This window comes from Cricetulus griseus, chromosome 2 (assembly GCF_003668045.3).
Source record: "Cricetulus griseus strain 17A/GY chromosome 2, alternate assembly CriGri-PICRH-1.0, whole genome shotgun sequence".
Lineage (NCBI taxonomy): Eukaryota > Metazoa > Chordata > Mammalia > Rodentia > Cricetidae > Cricetulus > Cricetulus griseus.
The window spans coordinates 191,442,881-191,468,240 of record NC_048595.1 but is presented as its reverse complement, the minus strand read 5'-3'; the positions used below and the strand labels follow the sequence as shown (position 1 = coordinate 191,468,240).

The following is a 25,360-nucleotide window of genomic DNA, read 5'->3' as shown; positions in this document are numbered from 1 at the left end:
AACTCAAGAGATCCACCTGCCTCTGCCTCTCTAGTGCTGGGACCAAAGAAAAACATGGCTAGTTTCTATACACTGGCTAATCTCTAAAATTTTGTCGTCCCCCCTTCCCCAAACCATTTAACACATTATTAACACGGCCCAGCCTAAAACAGGTCTATGAGCTGAGTATTTCTAAGGAGTTTTAGAAACAAGTGAAGTCAGTTTGCTGATTTTTAAATGTTTTTTATTTTACATGGAACTGATTGGTGCAATCCTGTGGAACCATCTTTAATTTAGAGAAAATTCTTTTTCAAAAGTAAACAAAAATCCTTTGAATTATTTATATATTATTAATTTGTCTAATTTTTGAAAACAAAACTCATAGTCAGCTTTATCCTATTTAACTATGAATGTTACACTTAGAAATTGAAACAAGAGATGGATAGTACAGAGACATAAATGAGACCTTTCAGTAAACTGCTTTCAGTCCATTGTATTTTCAAAGGTGATTATTGAGCCCAGAGGAAAAGTTATAAGCCACAAACTATGGTTTTTAATAGAACGAAAGAATATTTAGATTATTAGCAAAGCAGTATCTTAAAATATATCTTCACCCAGTTGAAATTTTGGTATTAACTAACGTATCAAGTTGCTTTCCATTATTTACTTTAAATACAATTATGATATTCAAATATGTAGTCATATGACCAAACAAAAATATTTGGAAAATCCAAACTCCTGCAACAACTTATATAAAGATTACAGAAAAAGACAAGCTGCAAATTATGTCACAGGAGAAAAAAAATATCACACAGCTTTTGTTTATGTATTTTCTTATCTATTCATACCAGTTGAACAGATAGCTGTCAAAATTTAGCCAGCTACTGAGAGATGAAACTAAATTCATACCATTTCTGACAATAGGTAACTGCTGTTTTCAAGTTTGACACATGGTTTCATTTAAAAAGACTTATAGTATTAGCTTACTATCATGACTTTCCAGAGGCACAGATTAAATAAGGGCATTATTTATGCCAAATCTAACAAAATCTATACCTGACTCCATTTAATTACAGTGTAAGTAGCCAAATCACCCACTGGCAACCAGATACAGTGTTTTACATGTGCCCATGCTTAGTAATCACATTAACATTGGTGCTTAAGACACTCACAGCTAAGTAGATGGGACATTTTTAAAATGTCACAGGACAACTTCAGTATAAGAACTCAGATGGATAAATCTGCAAAATCTTAAATCTTCTTAATCTTTTTGTAAATGTTATTTAAGAAGTAGTGAACTGGTCTTCAAGAATCCTAAAAGGTTGAAAACATGTTTACTCCTTCTACACTGGGACATCTGAAATTAGTACGCAAGACAATATGAATTCATTTGGCTTTTGCATGCAGGTAGGTGTGTGTGTGTGTGTGTGTGTGTGTGTGTGTGTGTGTGTGTGTGTGCGCGCGCGCGCGCGCGCGCGCATTTTATGATGGCTTAGAATTAAGAGTCCACTTCTAGTCAGTAATGGTTAAGTGACTAGAATTGCTACTCAGTCACTATCCTATGATGGTACATGTTAAAGTCTCCACTACATGAGAGTCATTTAGTTCTCATCACTTGTGGTGAAGAGGCAGGGCTGAAAAGCAACTGACATGGTTTTTCTTTTTTAAACAGCAGAGAAGCCTGCTTATCTATGTAATTTTCCATCATTATGTATTCTATTCTGAATACTTGGATCAAAATCTCATTTCAGTCAGCTTAATCCACACAAGGTGTAAGAGACAAACAGTACAAACCAATTCTAAAGAATTTAAATAGGAAATATTCACAGCATTCTCTACTTTTAACTTTAGGGTTGCTAATCAGAGACTGTAGAAACAACAAAAATGAAGAGATAGAAACTAACTTCTCAGTGCATCACATCATGAGGACAACATGTATGTATGGCACTTATGTGATCCTGGCTTACGACTGTCGACTGAAGCTGCGAATGACTTGACTAGAACTAGTTCACCAGAATGATCAAATGACCCAGACACCCTTTCTTCTTTGTAAAAGTCCTGGTAATGCAATGACACAGACAACTCACTAAACATGTTTCTATTTCATTTACCCACACTGTAGTGTCTCATGTTATTCTTTATCCTAACAGTTACAACAGTGTGATTTTTAGGGTCCATTATGCTATTTTTCTGAGTGGTGGTAACACTTCTAAGCAAATGACATAGCTAGTTATAAATCATAGAATGAGAAAAAACAAAGAAACCAAAAAAAAACCTGTACATTTTCCAAACTAGCAAGAAATAAATTATATCATGATGTATTAATGAAAATTTTATCAATATTAACTAATAGTTCTATGGTAGATTATTTTCCCCCATAAAATTAAGCAGTGCAGAGTAGGGCTTGGCTACAGTTAATCACATTTGGTTTTCTTAAAAACACAACTTTATTCACTATAAACAATTAAAAGGCAGTTTTCTTCCTCTGTAATACAGACATTAAATCTAAGATTTTTTAAAAGTATCAACTACCTATTAAGAAAAGTACTTTTAAATGGTTAAAAGGAATCAGATTACCAAAGTTTAGTGTATGAAGAGTAGATATAAACCAAGAAAAAGTAGATCATTGGTGTTAGATATTTCATATGAATAGCTGCATTAAGGTCCAAAGTTTTTCCACCTTTACAAATAAAAAAGGTGTCCTCTCTCCATGGGGATATGCATTGTACATCTCTCCCAACAAGAATGAGTAGGGTTTTAGAATGTTGCCAATGTAAAGTTCTTCAGTACCTAAAATTAGAGGACAGTGATATTACAGTGGCAATGGTGCATCTGAAGCGGAGTTAAGATCCAACACGAGTTGTGGTGGTTCTTTTATCTGAGAAAAAGCTTTTCAGAAGAAACACCTGCCCTATGCTAACCACCAGAAGAATGAGGGCTTCTCCCACTGACCAATAGGCCACTCTTGTATTGAGATCCTCTGCTCGGCTTCGGCCTTGGGCCTCCCTCAGTCGGAAATGAGTCTGATAGTCGATGACGGACTTCAATGCCTCATGAATGGAAACACAAGCAGATTCCATCTAAACAGAAATATTTTCAGTTAGTTTAACATCTTTCATAGTTCTGTACCTACCATATTCTTCTGCTATTTTTAATCTCAATTTATCACTGTTTATCACTGCTGTAGTGAACTAGCAATCATTCTTTCACTCATATCAGTTGCCCTGGCAACGAAGCTCTTGTACTCATTCCCTTGAGACAACTACTGATACATCCCAAACCAGGATGCCACAGTTACGGCTCTTCTAAGGTGGTAGATAGAACACAAACTAACAAAAGTGAACATTTTTCTTTTTTAGTTAAGGCCAGTGGCTAGTAAATTTCAAAACAATTCTTAAGAACTAGAAGAATACAACAGTGGGTTAGTAAGTTCACTAATAAGGGGAACACAGGCCACAGCCAACATACTCTAAAAATAAACCAAATATGGCAAGACCCAAATCCAACTACTCAAAGTTATCTGAAACTTTAAATAAATTTTTTTAATAAAAAAAAGTATTATCCACATCTTTAGCTAACTTTTAAATCTGAAAGTGGTAAGAGAATGAGGTTTATCCTTCAGTTTTGTAGGTTTCTGTGTATATGAATGTTTTGCATGCATGTGGGCATGTGTACCATGTACATGCCTAGTGCCAAAGGAGTCCAGAAGAGAGTACTAGATCCCCTCAGCCATCACATGTATGCTGGGAGCCAAACCTGGGTCCTCCTAAAAAGCAACAAGTGCTTGTAACTGCTGAACCATTATTCCAGCTCCTGAATGACCTTTTTTCAAACGGTTATCTCTTTGATAAGTCTCTGCCCATCCAGTAACTAAACCAGTATCATTGTTAATTGACTTGTGACCTTCTACTCAGATGACAGTTTATTTTTTCTATGATTGTTATCATCTGACTTAAAATGGTTATACATTTTCTTTATATATAGCAGAGTTTAATATTGTACTGTTGAAAATCTAACCCTGGAGATGAAATACATCATTACTATTTTATCTTACAAACCATGTAGGAAAAATTTAAAAGACATATGTGACTTTGTCTTAATTTTAATTAGCTTATACAGACATTAGAAAATAACCTATTTAATGAAATTTTACTGTCAGGTATGCATGCCTGTAATATGAGTCCTGGGAAAGTTTTGGCAAGAAGATCCAAGCTCAAGTAGATCAACCTGGACTATGTGGTGAGTTGCAGGCTAGCTTGATTACAGAATAAGACCTTTTGACAGGCAAGGTAAGCAATTAACATGTAAGAACCCCTTGGATTACATCAAGAAGCATGAGTTAATAACTGTTATACTGGAGAGAATTACTGAAATTAAATGTATTCCTATTATTTTTAAGATGTGGTTTATTTTTTAAACCCTTAAAGTGAAAAATTTCATACACATTAAAAGAATAAAACAGTGAGTCCCATATCAACATTTATTACTGCATGGCTGATCTTATTTCAATCTTTCTAATGATTTAGAGCAATTCTTTTTTTTTTCTTCTTAAATGTACAGAGTTTTTCTGCATGTATGCATGCCCACGATGGTGCATTTTGCCTCTAGGCCAGAAGGCATCAGATCCTGGGAACTAGAGTTACTGGTGATTATGAACTACCATCTGGATGCTGGGAACCAAACTTGGGTCCTCTATAGACTAGCAAGTGTTCTTAACTGGTAAGACAACTCTCCATCCATAGTTAAAGCCATTCTATGACACTGTAGAAACATTCCTTCACAGCTGAAAGAAAACACTTTAGAGCACTGGAGCTGCTTAGACAACTCTCCATCCACAGTTAAAGCCATTCTATGACATCGTAGCAACATTCCTTCACAGCTGAAAGAAAGCGCTTTAGAGCACTGGAGCAGCTTAGCCTTCATACTCTGCTTTACAACTCATTTTCTATCTAGTGGCTGCTGTGGTATGGATCCTCAGTGTCCCAAAAGGCCATATGCTAAAGCGCTGGCCACTAGCCTATGACACTGATGGGAGAAGAGAGAATCTTTAGGCGACAATGCCTACTGGAAGGGAGTTATGTCACTGGGGGCACGACCTTGAAGGGTATACTAGGATCCTGGATCCCTCTTCTCTCTTTGCTAGTGTGAAGTTGAGGAACCTTCCTCTACTAAGCATTCTTGGCCATGAGTATTCTACTTCTCCACAGGCTAGCTGGCCAGAGCCGGAAACTTCTGGAACATTAACCATACTAAACCCTTCCCCCTGTTAAGTTATCTTCAGCTCTCTGTCCATTGATGTAAAGTGAGCTGTGAGTTCCCACCCCTGTTAACACTGCTTCCCTTCTTTAAAGGTAGGGGGCTCACAAAATCTTTTAACACTGGGTTTTACCACAGAAGTCTCAAGTTATCTTTCAAAAATCTGCAGACCGGGTGTTGGTGGCGCACACCTTTAATCCCAGCACTCGGGAGGCAGAGGCAGGTGGATCTCTGTGAGTTCGAGGCCAGCCTGGTCTCCAGAGCAAGTGCCAGGATAGGCTCCAAAGCTACACAGAGAAACCCTGTCTCAAAAAACCAAAAAAACAAAAACAAAAACAAAACAAAATCAAAAATCTGCAGGAATTCAGATTTTTAAATAGTCTCAAATTTCAATTTCATCAAGGAGTAAATACATGATTAAATTATGTACTCCCCCCCACCCCTTTAATCAATGCTCTTCTGCTCTTTTTTTATTTACCTGGGTAAGGGCACTGACTCGGTTCTCACTGGGAAACAAAGGTGGGTCTTCTCCAACTTGAAAATCAAAATACACCGTTTTGTGTGTGAAAGTAGAAAACTCATTGCTGAAGCAAAATTTGTATGTGCCATTTCTGGAGGCTGTGAAGGTGAAACTGTCATACTGTTTCTTCATTTCCTTGTACAACACTTTACCATCAGGATCTTCTAATCGACAATCTACATCGTAGTGACCACCAGTGATCACCTGTAAGAGATTTAGAGATCACTGCAGCTAGTGAATTTGAAAAGTCAGTCGTTTTTCTTGTTAAAATGACAACAAGGCTGTATACAGAGGTCTTCCTACCACAATTTCACAGACTGTGATTCTCACCAGTGGATTAAACATGGAGTTAAAATTCCAGTTCAACTAAAGCTTTATAGAAAGAGAAGAGGTTTCCTCCTAACAGCAGAGAGGAAACTTAATCACATTAACCATTCAGACAACTGTGCTGGTTGATATAGGAAGAAAAAAGAGGGGTGGGGTGGGACAGGACTGTTATTTTCAGGCTTTAATTCTCTTGGCTAACATACTTTTGACATTATACATCAGTAAAACAAAGAGGTCAAAGTTAGACTTCAAAGAAATTTCTATTACTTATATGACCTTTTGTCACTTGAGATGATGACTAATAGAATTATGCTACAAGACCATTTCAATAATTACATGAGATACAATTTGTACTTAAAGAGCTGTATGTGTGTAATACATGATTATATAGGCATACATACATAAGCACAAATAAGAATGAATGAATGATTGCTTTGGATTAAGACTAGGGCCGTATAGTATATTGCCGAACATCCTAGCCTGTTTTTGTCTGTGGACAAGATCTTAATAAACTCACCAGGATGACCACAAACTTGTTTCAGTTGAGAGCCTTTAACAGGAGAACTCTCTTTCCAGCAGCTCAAGTTTTTTTTTTTTTTTTTTTTTTTTTTTTTTTTTTTTTTTTTTTTTTTTTTTTTTTAAATAAAGGATTTCTCTATAGCTCTGGCTATCCTAAACCTTGCTCTGTTCAGGCTGGCCTTGAACTCATGAGATCTGCCTGCCTCTGCCTCCCAAGTGCTGGGTGGGATTAAAGGCATGCAACACCCCTGCCTGGCCTACTACAAACTTGTAATCCACCACCTCAGTTCCAAAGGAGCTGGGATTACATATGTGCCAGCACACAGGAACAGATAAAACAGTTTGAGACTACAATTTTAAAAAGTATTTTATAAACTGGGCATTTACCCTTCTCTCTGAAAGTAAATACACTTTCTACCAAGAGAAAAATGCCTTCATTCAACTATACCTGATCATAGTACTCTGAATAAAACAACTTGAAAACAAGCCAGGATGATTACCAGCCACATTTGTTCTATTATATTTTAAAACAGCAAACTTATTTTAGTTAATAGTACCTCTTCTAAATTTGTCTGGTCACCTACAACTGGAATTGGATATCATCTCAAACTCAGCTTTTACCACCTGTTCATATGATCACAACACTTTCTTGATCATCCTGGTCCCAAATGCCTAAAGGTTCCCAAATCTAATCTCTTCTAACCTGGGGTCTCCCAACTTGGTAACAGGAACTGTGTTGTCCCGGGAACACCACATTTACCATTAATCTTCCCTGCAATCTTAGCATATTAGATGTCAATCATAGCACCCCACCACCTGCAATTTCTCCTTGTGGGGTGGGAGTGGGGGTGTTCTATCTTTTTTCATCCTTCAATGAAAATGAAGAAATAACTCATTTAGAATCTCTTGAAAACTCACTATAACTTATCAAAAGTGCAGATATGTATGTCATTACCAGCTTGCACTCCTTCCTATTTATCACCTCTGGGCCTCAGCAACTTCCTGCTCATTACTGGTACCTACCACTTCCTACCCATCAGACAGACTTCACAAGCTCTCTACCTCACATTTGTACTGACAATGGGGTTCAACAGAAAAAGCTCTCATATACAGAGATCTGGAGAGATCAGGTATGGGCCATCTTTGTCCTTCACCTTTAAAGTCTGGGCCAGACGAACTTTCTCTCAGATCAAGGCCATTCATGCGTGTAAGAACACCCTGTAATCAGGGAATCCAGAGCTGAGTTTTGTCTGAGTTGTCTTCTGGTCATACAGGCACAGGTAACTAAACTCAAGAGCAGAGCTCTAGGGCAGGAACTGGGCAATGGGGAGCAAAGAGACCAAGTACAAATCTTATTGTTAGTTATGGGGAGGGGGGGAACAGGGGAAGGGATGGGACACACGATGGGACAACAAAAACTGATCAAAAACTATCTCCTAAAATTCTCAGCCTCCACAGCCATAGAGCAGAACTATTCTCACTACTTCAGTATCACTTGCTCACACTTTAGCACAAGAGCTTAGGCTAATGTTAGGCCTATTGGAACTCTCCAACTTATCCGTCTAGTATGTTTTCCCTCTTCTGCCATATTGCAGACCAAACCTTAATTATCCTTCCGAGTGCAGCTCAAACAAACCTCAGTGCTCCTCTAAACTTTCCCAGATGTGAACCTCTAGTGGTGCACTTTAATGTACAGACTGTGTCTACTCTAAGGCAGTTACTACAATAGAGACTTCATCTTGAGGCTACCATTTCTATTACTTCTAAGGGGGACCTTGGATCTAAATCCATCTTGGATTCTGTTTCACCAATTGAAAGGAATAAAAACTCTTCTCTATTTCATGTTAATTTTCTTCAGAATTAAGATAAATGAAACACTTGGCATACTGTATACGAATAACATATTTTTAAACCTGTTACAGCACTATAGTATCTACAGATACAAAAATTCAAGAAATGTATATTGAACTTAAAGGAAATTCTGAATTACAGCTTACAATCCTTTGTAATTATATATGTTGAGAATTCATACACGTATATATCCTCAATTCTTTTTTGAACCTTAGTCTCCTCTCCCTCCCTCACCAATTACTACCACTAATATAAACACATATTACCAAGTCCTGTTGATTTTACCTATTGTTTTTCTCCTTCTGCACTATACTGAGTCTAAGCTATTATTGCTTCTTTTAAGAAGTATTTTTGTTATTTTCAATGATGTGTATGTGTGTGTCTGAAGAGGGTATGTGCACATGAGTGCAGAGGTCAGAGGTTGTTAGATCTCCCTGTAGCTCTAGTTACAGGTGACTGTGAGAGACCCAGCATTCAAGAGTTGCTGAAATATTAAATGAGCCTTTAACAAAAACTGTAGACTGTTTTAGACCATTTTAAGAAATCACACTGATGAAAAAAGTTCTTGCTTTACATTGGGAAGGGGCCTCTTGATTAATCACATTTTTTTTTTTACAACAGCTTTGACAGACGGTCTTTAAAAATCCTCTCACCGAGAGTTTCCAATCACGACCGCAGTTAACCAAGAGTCCCTGTGTCAGACAAAACCCAAACCCAAACCAAACCCCCAAAAGACCCGAAAAGATCATGGAGTTATATCAAATCTTATTAAATCGGCGTTGTGGATTACAGGAGTAGGGAGCCGGGCATTTGTGTGCAAGAACAGCTAAATAACAATAATAAATCACAATCTCTTAAAAAGAAGTTATTTAATAGGTCTTAAACTCAATGAATGACACCGGAGAATGTCACAGTCACAAGAAGCTTATCTGGAATTCACAAATAGTTTTTTCTTTAAGCTCTTAAAAGAAAGGCGAAAACCCTGCCTCCGCAACCGATGTGACTCTCAGGTTAGCCACCCACAGAGGCTGGGGCCCTTGGTACCTGGAACTCTAGGGTGCACTTGGTGCCCTGAGTGATGTCCTCGTAGAAGCATTGCTTGGCATTGTCAGGCAGCTCGAAGGTGATCTCGGAGGCGCCGCTCGGGCCCGACAGCAGCAGCAGCAGCAGCGGAAGCAGCAAGCATCCCCAACGGCCCGCGGCGGCCGCCCAACGCGGCGCCGACCCCGGCCGCGGCATCCCGGCAGCGCGGCGGCCTCAACGGAGCTGCGGGGCCTCGACGCGCGCAGCAGGCCCGGCCCCCACCGGCCCGCAAACCTCAGCGGTGCGTGCGACGAGGAGCGGGCGCCGGCTTCCCAAGAGACGCACTTACGGACCGGCGCCGCACTGGGAAGACCCGAGGGGCCGGGGTAGAGCCGGCAGGACAGCGGAGGAAGAGGCCTCGCTGACCGGAAGTACAGCGAGCGCCTAAGCGGAAGGGGCGGGGCCGGCTCCAGCGACCCGGATATGATATCCGGGGGCAAGGCGTTGGAGTGAGTACGTGGAAGCGCGCGAGGCCTCGGCGTTGCTTAGGCGGCCTCCTTGGACGAGGGGCGGGGCCCGCGCGGGAACTCCACGGGAAGGGGCGTGGCCGGCCGTTGCCTAGGAGGGGCGCGTCGTCTTGCTGCTCGCCGGGCTTCGCTGGTGAAGGGGTTCTGCTGCATTTTGTCACCGTGAGTACCGAGTTTGGGGACGCTCCGAGGGACTCTGAAGTGCTCATGGGGGGTGGACTAGTCGCCGGTGGTAGGGAGCTACGTAGTTTGCAGGAGGTTGTCTCATAAATTTTAGTAGTATTTGGAGGAGGCAGCTCAGGCAGAAAGCGCGTGTTCTCAGAGCTGAATACAAGACTGGGATTTCTAATCCCTGCTCTTTACCTCCCGGCCCTCTGTCTTAGTCTAAAGAGTGCTAATAGTACTGCCTAAGATAAACACATGATTATTACATGAGTTCATTATCTGGGAAAGGCATTTAGAAGAGTGGCCTGCACGTGGTAAGCACGAGCTAAGTTTCGGCTTAATAAAAACAAACATCTGTTGTGTACCCTTTATCAGGCCCCTTCCACCCAAAAGTGGTCATTGTGTCTGTCTATTGTACTGATTAGGGAGTTAAGGGTCCAACAACAGCAAAGTGACTGATTTGCCTGTGACCAACATGGCGTTTCTTGAAGTGCATTCATAATACATTTTGCCATTCGTCAGGTGTTCCTTTTTTCCTTTCCTTCTTTTTTTTTTGTTTTTGTTTTTTAGAAAAAGGCAGGGGTGGGCTTTCAGGCTGCGGGGGATTAATACAGGGGTTTTATGAGAAGGAAATAACAGGCAAAGTAAGAGTGAGGCCGGGTCTTGAGTTAGGGTGGGGTAGGACGGAAGTCTACTCTATGGCCTGGGGCAACCAAAGCTTCTGCGGTGACAAAGGAATGGAGGCCAAAGGTTACAGTGGAGACTACACCTTCCTGAGAGCCAGGCCAGAAACAAACACTATTTTGTTGTTGAGCGAAAGTAAAACTGAATTTGACAGTGAAAAATGTAGGTTCTGTTCTCTGTGATCTTGGACAGGTAATAGCTCTCTTTAAAACCAACCTCGGAGCTGGTAATGCAGCTCACCAGTAGAGCTTGTTCAAGGCCCAGGGTTGACTCATCAGCGCTGCAGGGATGGGTGTGGGAGGGAATTCAACGATGTAGACAGCGACTATACTGGACAGGCCATCTTCTTTCTTCATAAGATGACAATACAAATAAACAGGAAAGAAGGAGCAAGATAAAAAACTCAGTACAGTATGAGAGGTTTGTGAGGGAGGAAAGGGGAAATGATGTAACTAGAATCTCAAAAAATAGTAAAAAAAAAAATCAATGCACTATCACTTTTAATCACAATTAAGTATCACCAAACAGGCAAAAATTTTAAAATACAGCAATGCTGGACATTGTTGTGCACTGCTAGTGGAAATGTAAAAGGGGCAACCACTTTGGGGAAAGCCTAACATGTAATAAAATGAAAGATATATGTATATTATGTAATACTTATATGTGACCTGCAAGTTTCACTTTTCATAATTTTTTTAAATGATTTATTTCTTATGTATATGTGTTCTGTTTGCATGTTTGCCTATATGCCAGAAGAGGGCATCAGATCTCATTACAGATGGTTGTTAGCCACCATGTGGTTCCTGGGATTTGAACTCTGGACCTCTGGAAGAGCAGTCAATACTAATCTCTGAGCCATCTCTCCAGCCCCACTTTTCATAATTTCATACCACACTGTACATACACCATAGAGTATTTACTCTAGAGGAGTGATTCTCGGAGTATCTTCTGAAGACCCCTGGAGGCTTCTGAAAATCTTTCAGAGGGTTCGTAGTTGTTTGAGGCTGGATTTTTCATGATGTGTTTTAATCAAAACAGTATAACATAGCAGATTGAAGGAGGTGAGCACTAGGGGTTTTCTATGAATCTAGACTTATAAAACTATAAAGCAATGTCTTTCCTATCCTTTCCTTTTATTTAATGCCTTATTTTCAAATATATTGCCTATGTATAATGGGTTGAGTTGTATACCTTCAAACACAATTCCAAGACCTCACTCCTGTCACTGGATAACACTTTATTTGGAAGTAGGATCCCCAGAAGAGATAAGCTTACATTTAGAGTGAGCCCTAAATGCAATGAATGGTGACCTGATAGAAGAGAAGATTAAAGACACATAGAAGAACATAAAGGCACTTACATAGATTGGAGTGATGTGTGCACAGGCCAGGAACACCAAAGCTTGTCCATAGTCATGAGGACCTCATAGAGAAGCTTTTCAAAACCTCCAGACAGAGTGAGCCAATACCTTCATCTCAGCTGTCAGAGAAGTTTCTGTTATTTTTAAGTCACTGAGTTTGTGGTTATGTGGTACGGGATATAAGGGACATGAACAAATTTCATGAGGTTGGTTGGTTCTTTAGTAAAAACTTGTGAATATCTCTCATACTTAAGAGAATGTCAAATGGACCCAATGGCCTCCTGCAGGTGTGGAGGACAGCAGTTGTTATCAGGTGCCTCCTTCTGTTGTTCTCCTCTTGGGATTTTTGAGATCTCACAGACTGGGCTAGATAGGCTGGCTAGTAAGCCCCAGGGGTCTTCCGGCCTCTGTCTGCCTAGCTCTGGGTTTACAGGCACAGGCCATCCACTTTGGCTTTGTGGGTTCTGGGGAATCTGAACTCAGGTCCTCGTCCTTGTCCTCGTGCTTGTGCTGAATGCACTTTACCAACAGGACCATCAACCCAACCCCCTTTTCATAACTTCTGATTCAAGTGCTAGACAGACAGACACACAGACACACACATACAGACACACACACACACAGAGGATAGACAGTTGGAGTCTGAATTACTAAATCTCTGAGTGCTTCTACAGCCTGTAATTTCCCTACAGGAAAATTAAAATTTTGAAATTCAAAATTTGCTGTGTGAGTGTGATAGCCTATTTGATATTGAATAGAGAACAAAGCCACAAGGAAACCCTGAATTGCTTTGTCAAATAGGTCACATTTGTCTAAAGGAAAAAGCAGATGGTCAGAAGCCACTAGTTTTCAGAAGCTACCAACCAATGGCTGAAATGGAAACTATGGAAGAAATCTCTAGAAGCTGGGAATCCAGTCAGTTGCTGGATGGTAACTCTTTAGAAAGTATGGGAGACCATGTTGCTCATCTCCCCATAGAAATTCCTTAGCACAGTGGAGTTGAGATTTGGGGTTATGAGCCTAAAATTTTGGGCCAATATTTTAAATCCACATTTGGAAGGCTTTGTGTAACAAAATGGAGATTGAAGGTAGTGAGAAACTCACTGCCTTTTTTAGAAACCTCATTGCCCCAACAGCCTTGTGGCCAGTAGATGGTGCTGTTCACTTTTCAGATCTCTCCACAGGCACAGAGGCTGCTTTTATTCTTTCTGAGGTTTACAGAAGTAACACAGCTGAGACATTTGAGCAGAACTTGCTAAAGACATCAAACCAACAAAAGGGAGAATGAAGAGTGAGTGGGTAATGGATAAAAAACACCAACTGTTTCTAGAGAGTCATGTTAGGAATTTAAGCTTTTTCCAGGGCAGTGAAGAACCGTCAAAAAAACACACCACAAAGGACCTAGTTAGAGTTCTATTGTTAAAACGAACATTCTGGATGCCATTAGAAGATTAGATTAGAGGTATATAAATATGGAAGTAAGATTAATCTATGTAAAAGGAAAGGTCTTTAGCAAAAGGAAAAATCAGTGGTTGACTAGGTGGCTTATGGTAGTGCATCTGCTGATGAAAGGTGACTGGAGGGGTTAAGAGTCAGCTCAGAGGCACTAAAAGACAAGGCAGCTGTGACTGTGGGAAGGGAGGCCTGGGAGAACAAGGTGGGACAGAATCTGATATAGACACAGAAGAGACTGGGGCATCCTCTCAGTGGCGAGCAAAAAGCATTTGTTTCATCTGTAAGTGATCATCTCTATCTTCGAGACACCATGTTAGTGTCTCATGGTTTTGCTTTCCTCCATTTTATATAAGACACTTCAGCCGGGCGTTGGTGGCGCACGCCTTTAATCCCAGCACTTGGGAGGCAGAGGCAGGCGGATCTCTGTAAGTTCGAGGCCAGTCTGGTCTCCAGAGCGAGTGCCAGGATAGGCTCCAAAGCTACACAGAGAAACCCTGTCTAGAAAAACAAAACAAAACAAAACAAAAGACACTTCATTCCTTTGTTTGCTCCATTCCTTGTAAGACAGCGTTATTCTTCCACTTTATATAAGACAATTTTCTTCTTGCTCCTGTATTTGGCACATAATAAATGCTCAACTAATTAGCTAAAGAGATGTATAGAATGATAGAGAATATAAATAATGATTGTGTAAATGTGGTGCACCAGAATCTTGCTCTTTTATTTTTGATGTACATCATAGTGCTATTTTAACCATTGTAAATATTAGGCTTTTGTAGCATGCATGTTTCAAACAGTGTATTTACCAGGCTATCTTCTATCACATGTAATTGATTATCTTTTTTATTTAAAATGCCATGTGTCTTGGAAAGCAAGCTGCACTGACAGCCGCAGATAGTTTTAACTATGTATTCTAGGTAGGAAGTAGTTGAAAAGTATCCCAATTCTTGGGCTTAACTGGGGCTTACATGAGATGTCCTGTGCATCCAATAACATTGGAAAGAATAACAATAAACAATGTATTTTAGCCTCATGTAGACCATGGGGGTAGGGATAGCTTATATGAGGGACATTACAATTCAGAAGAGTCCAGTTAAGAGTGTCCTTTGAAAGGCATCTGATTAACTTCTGCCTTTCATAGTTGTCAGAGTTACATTTGCTAAGTCACTATTTTGGAATGTCCTCATTCTACTGGACTCAGAGCCAGTTCATGCTCGTTTGTATAGTCATTCTTCCCTATTCCCCAGATGAAACTCAGGGCTCTGTGCATGTTAGACATACTTTTAACATTGAGCTACATCCTTCCTCCAGTGAGTTCATTCTTATTCAGCATTTTGCACCTCCCTAAAGATAGCCCATAAAGCATATTTAAGTAGTTCCAGTATGCTTCCCACCAGTCTAATTACAAACAATTTTTTTTGAGGGGGGTGTTTTGAGACAGGTTTTCTCTGTATTGTTTTGGAGCTTGACCTGGACCTCGCTCTGTAGACCAGGCTGGCCTCGAACTCACAGAGATCTTCCTGCCTCTGCCTCTGCCTCTGCCTCTGCCTCTGCCTCTGCCTCCCAAGTACTGGGATTAAAGGCGTGGATACATGAAAGTCTTCTGGGCTGCAATGAGAGAAGGTTGGGTAGAGGTGTTGTTAGGAGGTAGGTAGGTGATATACTGCTCAGGGTGGACTTCAGATCGTTTAGATGCCTTCAAGGCAATTTTGGGATCCTAGTGTGTAGTGCCCCCCCCCTTCTTTCTTTTGGTCATGGAGTCAACAGTTATGCTTTCGGTACACAAATCAGTGGGGCCAACCTATCATTTATAAATTATAAATTCCAAGTGTTTTCTTGTAGCTACAGGAAGCTAGCTTACATTGGTGCCTCCAAGAACAGTCTACCCCACTACCCAGGAGTCACGTTGCTTTTTTCTTGAGTTTTTTTGTTCCTTGAGTTTCTGTGTTGCAATTTAAACATCTGTTGGTAAGGATATTTTTTTTCTTCACTTTAAGGGAAGAAATCACATCTTAAACTACAGCCATAAGCAGAAGATTAAATTGGAAGTGGGGCAAAGCTATAAACCCTCAAACTCCCAGTGGCATATTTCCCAAAGGTACCATGTCTCCCCAAACAGTGCCACCAACCAGGGACTAAGTTTTTAAATATGTGAGCATGTAGGAGATGTTTCCCAGTCAGACCATTACATGAGGCAACCATAAAATGTTAGATTTAACCCATGTGCCAAAAGATAATCCTGGTTCTCTGTTTCCACTGTGTAGGTCTCTGGGATTGAACTTGGAAACAAGGGCCTTTCCTCACTAAGCCCTCTCACCAGCTCCAGTTGGTTTAAAAAGAAAGAAAGAAAGAAAGAAAGAAAGAAATATGGCTAACTGCTGTGTGAAGTACATACTGCTTTTGTGGTACTGGACTGAATGCAGCCCTTTGGCATGCTAGGCAAGTTCTGAAACCCTGAGCTGCATCCTGTCCCAGAGTGTTTCTTTTCATATGATGGGTTCAAATAGCTTTGTTCATAGTACCTACATTAGGGTAGCAAAACACAGAAAGACACATATATCTCTCAGCATAAACAAACAACTGACAGGTTTTTTTTTTTAATATATGGAGAAATTAAGATTGTAAAACTAATAATGGCAAAGCCAGAGTTTGAAACCACATTTAATACTGGAATTCTGCACTCTTTATTCTTAACGTTTTCTGAAAACTAAGGGGTTGAAATGGGGTATGGTTTATTTACATTGACGCCATTACACTGCAAGTCCTCTGTTCTTGGCTGAAACACTCCCCTAGTCCCTGGGTCTCCATATAAATCAGGCTAGCTTGAAACTCAAACTCATGATTCTCCTACCTCAGCCTCCAAGTACTGGGATTACAGGCATGTGCCTGTACACTGAGCTTTTTAAATATTTAATTTTAATAGGCCCAATTTAATTATTTGTAGAAAATTGGGGTGTCAGCTTTTTTTTCAGACTTTGTTGCTCATTCTACAGTAGTCAGCATGAACCTTCCATATTTTTGTTGAATGTTCTTGCCATCAAGTCCTGCAAGAATGATCAGAGTGGCTTAGTTGGCTGCTGTGCACAGATTGGGTTTGTGTTGCATCCAAGGTGAGTTGTCCATTCAGTGGGCAGCTGCTTTTCCTGTAAGTTTGAAGTAAGCCTGCTCTTGGTCTGAAGATGACACCTTAGCTCTCAAATTTAGCAGCTCAAAAAATAACTGAGACAAAGCCAGGAAAGGGCAGTCAGGGCATTACAGACTTAGCACACTGGAAGAGGAAGGCAAGTGGTCCATGGACACTGACTCTATGTTACTTACTGTACTTTTAATACCAAATGCAGAATTGTAGTATCCAAGCATGTTCACATTTTGTGTCTTCATACCCACCAAGTTCCATTTCCAGCAGAACTGATCAAGGAAAGCCAGCTTCCCTAACTCAAACTGGGTCTTACTGACTTAACTTAAGCTAATTATATAGGTTGAAAGAATTCTCTTAATACACTTGCATCTCTTTGATCAATATTTAGGTTGGGCATCTTTCCCTATTTTCTGGCCCCTCAGTGTTGTTGCTGTGAACAGTATGATGTCCTTGTTTTCTCAGGATTTGTTGGCTAGACTCTTCTTGGGTCCTGGAAGAACGTGGCTAGGGCTATCAGTTTCACAAGTTGAATAAGACTCTGGTCTTTGCCCCTTAGGTTCCTCCCCACTAGTTGGGATGAACTGCACAAGCAAATGTTCTGAATGCTGAGGGTCAAAGATAAAACATAGTTCTGTGTTCCAATATCACAGCCCTTCTCATTTCCAAGTGGACACATGGGAAACAAATATTTCTGTTCCAGGGCACATACACTGGTGCAGAGAAGAGAGTTCTCATAACATAAAGCAGACATCCAGGCATGTGATAATAGGGACAATGTACAGGGTGCTGTGACAGAAGTCAGAGACAATAAGTTTATATTCCTAATGTACACACCCTTTGTTAAAAGAAGAGAATATGTAAGAAAGTACTACACCACCAAAACATTTTTTGTTAAAAATGCTTTTATTAAAAATAGCATGATACCATGAAAAAATTGGGAAATGAACACACGAAAGTTGGTTTTCCATTGTAGTCACTTTCCAACAGTGTTACTAAGAAATTTTATTCATAATGTCACAAATAATGACGTGAATAATGTTAGACATAACCTCGTATGTGTGGGGCCTTGACGACTACATATCATGTATATATGAAAATGATTAAATCATTAGCTTTGTGCTAATCAAGTGCATTACTACCAAAATTTCAGTTACCTTTGTAGAAATTAACAGATGATTGATCATATGGATATGGAAAGACTTCAAACAGCGGGGAAAAAAAAGAAAAAAACGCCCTCAGAGAATAAAGTTTAGTGTCATACCTCATAATTTTCAAATGTACTGTGGAAATTTTCACAGCATGTGGTACTGGCATCAGTATACACTTACAAATCCACAGAGAGCCCAGAATTGAGAAGCTGGGATTGAAACCTCATGGTTTCAGGCAGTCACGCCAAAAAACAGAAGTGTCAGCAAGGGCATCAGGGTTTCTTGCCCACACATTTTAACCTTGCACCAGTTCTCGCTTTCACTAAATACAAAACTATGGCTTATAGTCCTAGAGAATTGCACTGTTCTCTTAGCTGTCCTGGAACTCACTCTGTAGACTGGGCTGGCATCAAACCCCCACCTGTCTCTGCTTCCCAAGTGCTGGGATTAAAGGCGTGTGTCACCAACACCTGACAGAGCATTGCACTATTCTTTATGGTGTGGCTTGCTCTTGCATGTTTATAAATATTCCTTCTCTTTAAATTACTCAACTTGACTACAGTCTTTTCCCCCAGTGAACCTCTGATTGGCACAGGGATTTGATACTTTGACTAGCCTCAGAAATCAAAGCAGAATCTTTGAAACAGCATCAAACCCTAGATTGTGTTTTGCAATATTTGAGGAATACAGGGAAAAATGGGTACTGTTGCTCAACTGTCACTACTGATGACCTGGAATGACAAGTTATTAAGAAATCAAGTAGCTGTGGAACTTGATTGCTGCAGTGATAATGCTTTTTAAAATGTCGTCTCATGTGGGTTATTCTGATGGTACCCTAGAGAGTATAAGTAGAGAAAAGGAGATATGAAACAGCCAGACTTCATGAACAGCCATGGCTATAAATATATTTCATTCCTGTAGCTGCAGGACAGTATTGCCGAGCACTATGCTTAGGATTTAACTACAGAGGTGCAAGGATTGTGGCACCAATTAACCTTCAAATGTATGTGGTTGCTTATGGTAATATAAGGACTCTTAGAGGAAATGAGTGGGGAACTGATCTGAATCACAGAATGGAGGTATTCTTAATAGCAAAGAAAGGTCCAGTGTATCACACTCAGATTTCACTAGTCTCACATGTGTTCCATCTCCATAAAGCATCTGGATTGCTAAAAAGTGGAAGAGCCTATTGATGATATAATTCTATGAAAGCATGCTCATAGGAGGCTATTATACATTGTGATATATGCCTTAAATGAGCAGTTGAATTAAGCTAGTAACAAAGGAAATGTGGTGTTTTCACAAATGTACTAGGCCATAAAGTAAGACTTAATAAATACCTAGGAATTAGTAACACACAATTTGTTTTTCAGTAATTGTAAACCATAAAAAGAAAGCAAGAAAACTTGTTTGGAATTAAAAACAGATGACAGAAAATTCGCCAATATCTCTTTGGCAAGAAGAAATAAGTACAGAGCTTGAAAAACCAGTGAGAAAATTATTGTCTATAGATTTTATTTGTAAAACCCAAACTTCTTCACCCCCCCCAAACCCACTACCAATAGGAATTTTGAGTTTAGTAAAAGTACTGGACATCTCTATGTAAATATCAGAATACACAAATATTTAAATGACATTTTTTGGGGTAGTTCAAAAAATAAAAAATCCAGAAATAGTTTCTGCCAAAAAAGCAGATGAGAACATTAAAATCTACATAAAGGGAGTAATATAACATCTAAAGACATTTAGGTTCAATTAAATGTTAATCCTATCCAATTGGTCTGATGATGGTATATAATTCCAGTCTATATTTCAGTAGGTTTTCTGTTTGTGGAAATTGGCAATCTGATTTTAAAATGCATATAATGCTGCAGAGTTCTAAACTAGCCAAATCAACCTCACAGAAGAAAAAAAACAAGATTCTGAAGATACGGACTACACATCCAAGATGTGCCATAGAGCTACATTCAAATAGACTGACATGGGGGAAAATTAGTTCAGAAACAGTAAAAAAGGAATACCACTGCAAGTTATTGGAAGAACTATGTTCCAAATACCCTTTTTTAATTTTTTGAAGATTTATTTATTATGTATACAGTGTTCTGTCTGCATGTATGCCTGCAGGCCAGAAGGGGGCACTAGATCTCATTACAGATGGTTGTGAGCCACCATATGGTTGCTGGGAATTGAACTCAGGTCCCCTGGAAGAGCAGTCAGTGCTCTTAACCTCTGAGCCATCTCTCCAGCCCCAAATACTCTTTTTTGATAAATGGTGTTAGATCAGTTTTAAATCAGTTTGGAGAATAGAATGAATTTTGAACACTCTATCATACTTACAAACTAGTATTAATGAGATTGAGGCAGGAGGATCCCCAGGCAAGCCTTAGCTATATATAACAAGACCCAAGCTCAAAAAAGGGGGGGGGGGAGGCATTGTGTCTAAAGTCTCCTAAAGAACTGAAAAGTCAGGAGATGGGTCAGTTGGGAAAGTGCTTGCTATGCAAGCATAAAGGCTTGAGCTCCATCCCCAGCACTCTGAGCTTAGTCTCCCAGCATGCCTAGCACTGGGGAGTAGATAGAAGAGGATCTCTGGGGGCATGCTCACTAGCTGAGCTTCAGATTCAGTGAGAAACCCTGCCTCAAAAAACAAGATGGAGAGTGATTGAGGAAGATATCCAGTGGTGACCTCTGGCCTCACATGAACATGTTTGTGTGTACATGTGTCACCTCTAACACACGAATACATGTACACAAACATATAAAAGTAATTCAAATTTGAAACAAAAGCATAAATTTAGCAAATGGACAATATTTAAATTTTTAATAAACTAAACTGTCAAAAGTATCTTATCTGTTCTGGGTGTTTTGTCAGGAGCAGAGATGGACATGTTTATGTCATTATACAATGTCAGAATTTATTGAATACAATAAATTCATAAGCCCACATTAATTTTATTTGATGTAAGAAATCCAGATTTGCTTGATAGTGATCACTGATAATTCCAGTTTCTTTTATTCCAACCTTAATTACTAATATTAACTCCCAGATCACACACTTGTGCCTCACTCTATGAGTGGGTTTCGGAATCTTTGTTAAGAAAGGGTCAAAGAGGCTGTCTGTGTTCGTATTGTAGAGGGGCTGTCCTGAAGATAGAGCTACTGCAGGAACAGGGAAGGGGACCAGACCACAGTGCGAGGACATCAGATTCAGCTCTGGGAGGCAGGCCATTCAGGAGGCAGTTTGAAGTGGTTGAATGTGTGGTTGAATGTTGGCTAGGAGAAGCTGTGCTGGAGCTGGAGGCCTAGCACAGAAGTAGGAGTCATAGACAAGCTTGTGACAGGTGACCAAGGGATTAGTTATCATGCTGCTGCATTTGGCTTCTGGGTGCACCTTCTAGTTTAGTCCCAGGTAAGAGGAGTTCCATCTTTGTGCTTGGTAAGCTCATGTGTCTTGAACTCTGATAGATTTTGTTATTTATTGGCACAAAATAACGGTTTGTGTCTTCTGATGTGCTAGCAGATGATAGTGTTTACTTGTGTAAACAAGATGTGGAGCCATTCTTTCATGGCACTTACACCGAAAATGGAGTAGCTCAGGTCAAGGCTGTTGCTTCATTAGACAGAGCAAGCCATGGCTGGGCAGAGGTTGGAAGTCAATATTCCAAACAACATAGTGCAACCCAGAACTGGCCTGGCCTGCCTGTTCTCCACAGTGACTTAATATTTACATGTAACTTTTACTAAAAATACTTTTGTTTTTGCAGGTAGCGGAAGCCAGGACTCTCGAACACTGTTTGCTGCCTGTGGATCTTCTATACTTACCGTTTACCAGAAATCTCCAGCAGCTACACAGTTACTTCAGATCTACCACTGTTAGATACTTCCTGCCACCCATCCTAGTAGTAGCTCTTGGGAAGGAGTTACAGCCAACAACAGCCAAACCGTCTCCCACCCCAACTCCTGTGGTTGCCCTTTCCATCATGCCGAAGAATAAAGGTAAAGGAGGCAAAAACAGGCGCAGAGGCAAAAATGAAAATGAATCTGAAAAAAGAGAGTTGGTGTTTAAAGAAGATGGCCAAGAGTATGCGCAGGTGATCAAAATGCTGGGAAATGGACGGTTGGAAGCAATGTGTTTCGATGGTGTGAGAAGGCTATGTCACATCAGAGGAAAGTTGAGAAAAAAGGTTTGGATAAATACATCAGACATTATATTGATTGGTCTGCGAGACTATCAAGATAACAAAGCTGATGTAATCTTGAAGTATAATGCAGATGAAGCGAGAAGTCTGAAGGCATATGGAGAACTTCCAGAACATGCTAAAATCAATGAAACGGACACATTTGGTCCAGGGGATGATGATGAAATCCAGTTTGATGATATTGGAGATGATGATGAAGACATTGATGATATCTAAGCTGAACTAAGCATGTTACATTCCAAGTTTTCTGAAGATAGTTCTACATACTTGGGATCTTGACCTTCGGCTGTTAAGTAAAACTTCTTTTAGCATGAGTATGACTTGTTAAAGCAGATTGATGTATTTTTAATTTTTAAGGTATTATATTTCTTTGAAAACCAAAGATGTTGAGTTATCTTAAATGTTAACACTTTGTTCTTCTAGATGTAATTGAACTTAGGGGTACAGCAGTATACACTATTGAGACTGCCTTTCCATCTGTTTCTGGTGCATGTGTTTTGCGTCAGCGGTTCTGCGAGGTGAACATCATGGGCCGAAGTGTGCCCCTAGTTCCCACACATCTGCTTCAGGCCCCATGTCCTAGTCATCTGGCTGTGCTTTGAGACTTGAGTCAGATTTACAGATAATGTAAGTCTGCATTTGGAGTCAGATAGAATGCAGCTGTTTTTGTATTTATGGAGCCATGCCATTTTATGCTTTGCATGTTCTATACACTCATTATAGCCTTTATGTTGTTGCTGCCCATAAATAGGCTTTTCACAGTGCAGTTTTTAAATTACATGGCTAGCAGTTTTGAGTTTTAAAAATTAGTCATTGCAGAAATTAAATGCTTAGGTGATAATCAATTGTCTTGACTTTAGAAATACAATAGTTGACAATGTTTATATGTAATTTTTACTTTTCTAATGCATACCCAAAAATAGAAAATGAAAATTGAAAGAGAAATATGTTTTGATACTTGCGTAGAGAAATTTTCAAAGAAGGTGGATGTTGATAGCACATAACATTTTTTTACTTTGCAAAGTAGGTTGGGTAAAAAAAATCATTTTCAAAAAGTTAGCTACTGTATTGAAGCTTTGAGTAATTTAATGCTATAGATAGGTTAAAGTTAATTACATAATTGTATAAATGAAGTTTTCCTTAAACTAAGCTTAGGTTAAAAGGAAAGGAGTCACAGCTTAATGAAAAGGCAGTTTCTATTTTCTGAATGGAGGAGTCCAGAAGTAGAAACACAATAAAAATATGTTGATTTAAAAAAAAAAATCTTTTCTTTTTAATGTGTTCATTATATCTCTGGTATGTAACAAAAATAAATGACTAGATGATTTCTAGTTCATCATGAGAGGCTTTTTGTTTTTAAATTAGACTCTGACATTTAATGTGAACTTACTATTTGCTCATTTAAGTGATGCTGGTATCAGTGGTCTGCAGTTTAACCCTTGCTGCTTGGGAAGTGTAAACCTTGCCTATCATCTTAGGATGTCTTCTTTTTAAAGAATAGTTCCTTTCTCAGGCTTTGTTCCAGACACCTATAAATACATGAAAATAACAGTGTTCATCTTTTTTTTTTTTTTCAGTTAGCCCATGATAATGTAGCTTAAAAAAATTTCCCAGAGCCGGGTGGTGGTGGCTCACACCTTTAATCCCAGCTCTCAGGAAGCAGAGGCAGACAGATCTCTGTGAGTTCGAGACCAGCCTAGTCTACAAGAGCTGGTTCAGGACAGCCTCCAAAGCCACAGAGAAACCCTGTCTCAAAAAACCAAAAAAGAAAAAAAAAAGAAAGAAAGACAATTTCCCAGTCAGACAGAAAGAAAAGCAAACACAATTTTCCTGGTTATTGATGGCTGGATCTCTTTAGATGGATATTCAGTTCTTTGTAAAGGCTAAATTTTATAAAATAAAGGTAGACACGGTGCCACATTAGAGGCATTGATTGTCCCTTTCCCTAGAAGGACAGTGTGTCTTCTAGAAAGAGAACATGCTGCTGAAGCTTTACATTGTTCCACACAGCATATCTATTATCTGAGATTTATCCTATCACCACTGCAAATTTTTAAAACAGGAAGAAAACTTGGTCATGGGTCAGCTATCCTGATGTATTCAACAGCAAACAAGAGATCCTGTCTCAAGTTAGGAGGTGAGGACCAGCTCCTGAAGGTGTCTTCTAACCTCCACAACTGTCCGGCATACACACGTGCAAATCAGCACACACAAAATCTGCACTAGAGGCTTTAGTATCATATCTTGTTCATTTCGAACCATCAAAGGCAAACACTGAGGTCACATTCACATTTCTTGTCTCCTGGTTGTCAGTATCTCTCTAACCATTCTAGATCAAGGACTGATTCTTTTATAACATGAATGATTTGTGGTGTTTATTATAAGTAAGTATTGACATCAATGTTAGAACTAAAATTATGTGTAGTGAAATATCTTTGCCACAACTTTGTTACACCACATTCCAGCCTCCTGGAGGTCACTCTTTCTCAAAAAGCCTGTGGCTCTTAGCCTTCCTCAGTTCCCTAGCTGGCCACAATGGAAATGCCAAACTGTCCCTGTGGATCTTCAATCAGATATTCTAGCTTCAGGATTCCTCACCCTCAGTGCCAGTGCTTTTTTTTATTTTTTTTAATCAGACCACAGAAACAATTCATGTAGCTCCTATCCTAGGAGGTATTATGGTATCTATCATTCATTTGTCCCAGGCGGACCCTGAAATACTTGGCACCACCCTGCTCTGCTCACATTAGGATTGAAAGCTTCTTTCCGAATAATAGCTCAAACACGAACAATGTGCCCTTAGTTGGCATCTTGATTTTGTGTGAATTTTACTCCTAATACCTCCAATTTATCCATATCCACTTTGAAGTGCCCTGTTTTCTACCTCCCCTTAGCTAGTACATGGCTCTATTTCTATTTAATGGAAGTATTGGGTTTGTACTGTCACTACAAACACCAATGGAACAGACAAAAAACTGAATCTTGAAAGTTGTGTTTGACTCAGAGTGCTGGTAGTCTTTCGAAGGAAGTGGATTAAGACATTAAAAGAACTGCATCTCTTTCCCCAAGGCAGTAGATGTTATAGGGAGAGCTGAACATAAAGGCAGTTGATCATTTCAGAGCTGATCTCCCGACTGGTCAGGTCCTTTGTTGTGTTGATTCCCCTTCCCTCACCTCCTGTCCTTTCTCTCATCCTCTCAACATCCAG

At 39.8% G+C, this 25,360-nt stretch overlaps 2 protein-coding genes across 2 annotated transcripts; one reads left to right on the top strand and one right to left on the bottom strand.

The window, feature by feature from the left end:
• Positions 1-201: 201 nt before the first annotated feature.
• On the bottom strand, positions 202-9,914 carry Tmed7 (transmembrane p24 trafficking protein 7). Its single transcript, XM_027400862.2, has 3 exons — positions 9,497-9,914; positions 5,714-5,959; positions 202-3,059 (listed from the first exon to the last, which is right to left on the bottom strand). Exons 1-3 carry the CDS (start codon positions 9,689-9,691, stop codon positions 2,823-2,825), a joined length of 678 nt encoding a protein of 225 aa, XP_027256663.1. The 5' UTR covers positions 9,692-9,914; the 3' UTR covers positions 202-2,822.
• A 96-nt stretch (positions 9,915-10,010) lies between these two features.
• Positions 10,011-23,488, top strand: LOC100758579 (eukaryotic translation initiation factor 1A). Its single transcript, XM_027400863.2, has 2 exons — positions 10,011-10,164; positions 21,718-23,488. Exon 2 carries the CDS (start codon positions 21,934-21,936, stop codon positions 22,366-22,368), a length of 435 nt encoding a protein of 144 aa, XP_027256664.1. The 5' UTR covers positions 10,011-10,164; positions 21,718-21,933; the 3' UTR covers positions 22,369-23,488.
• Positions 23,489-25,360: the final 1,872 nt, after the last annotated feature.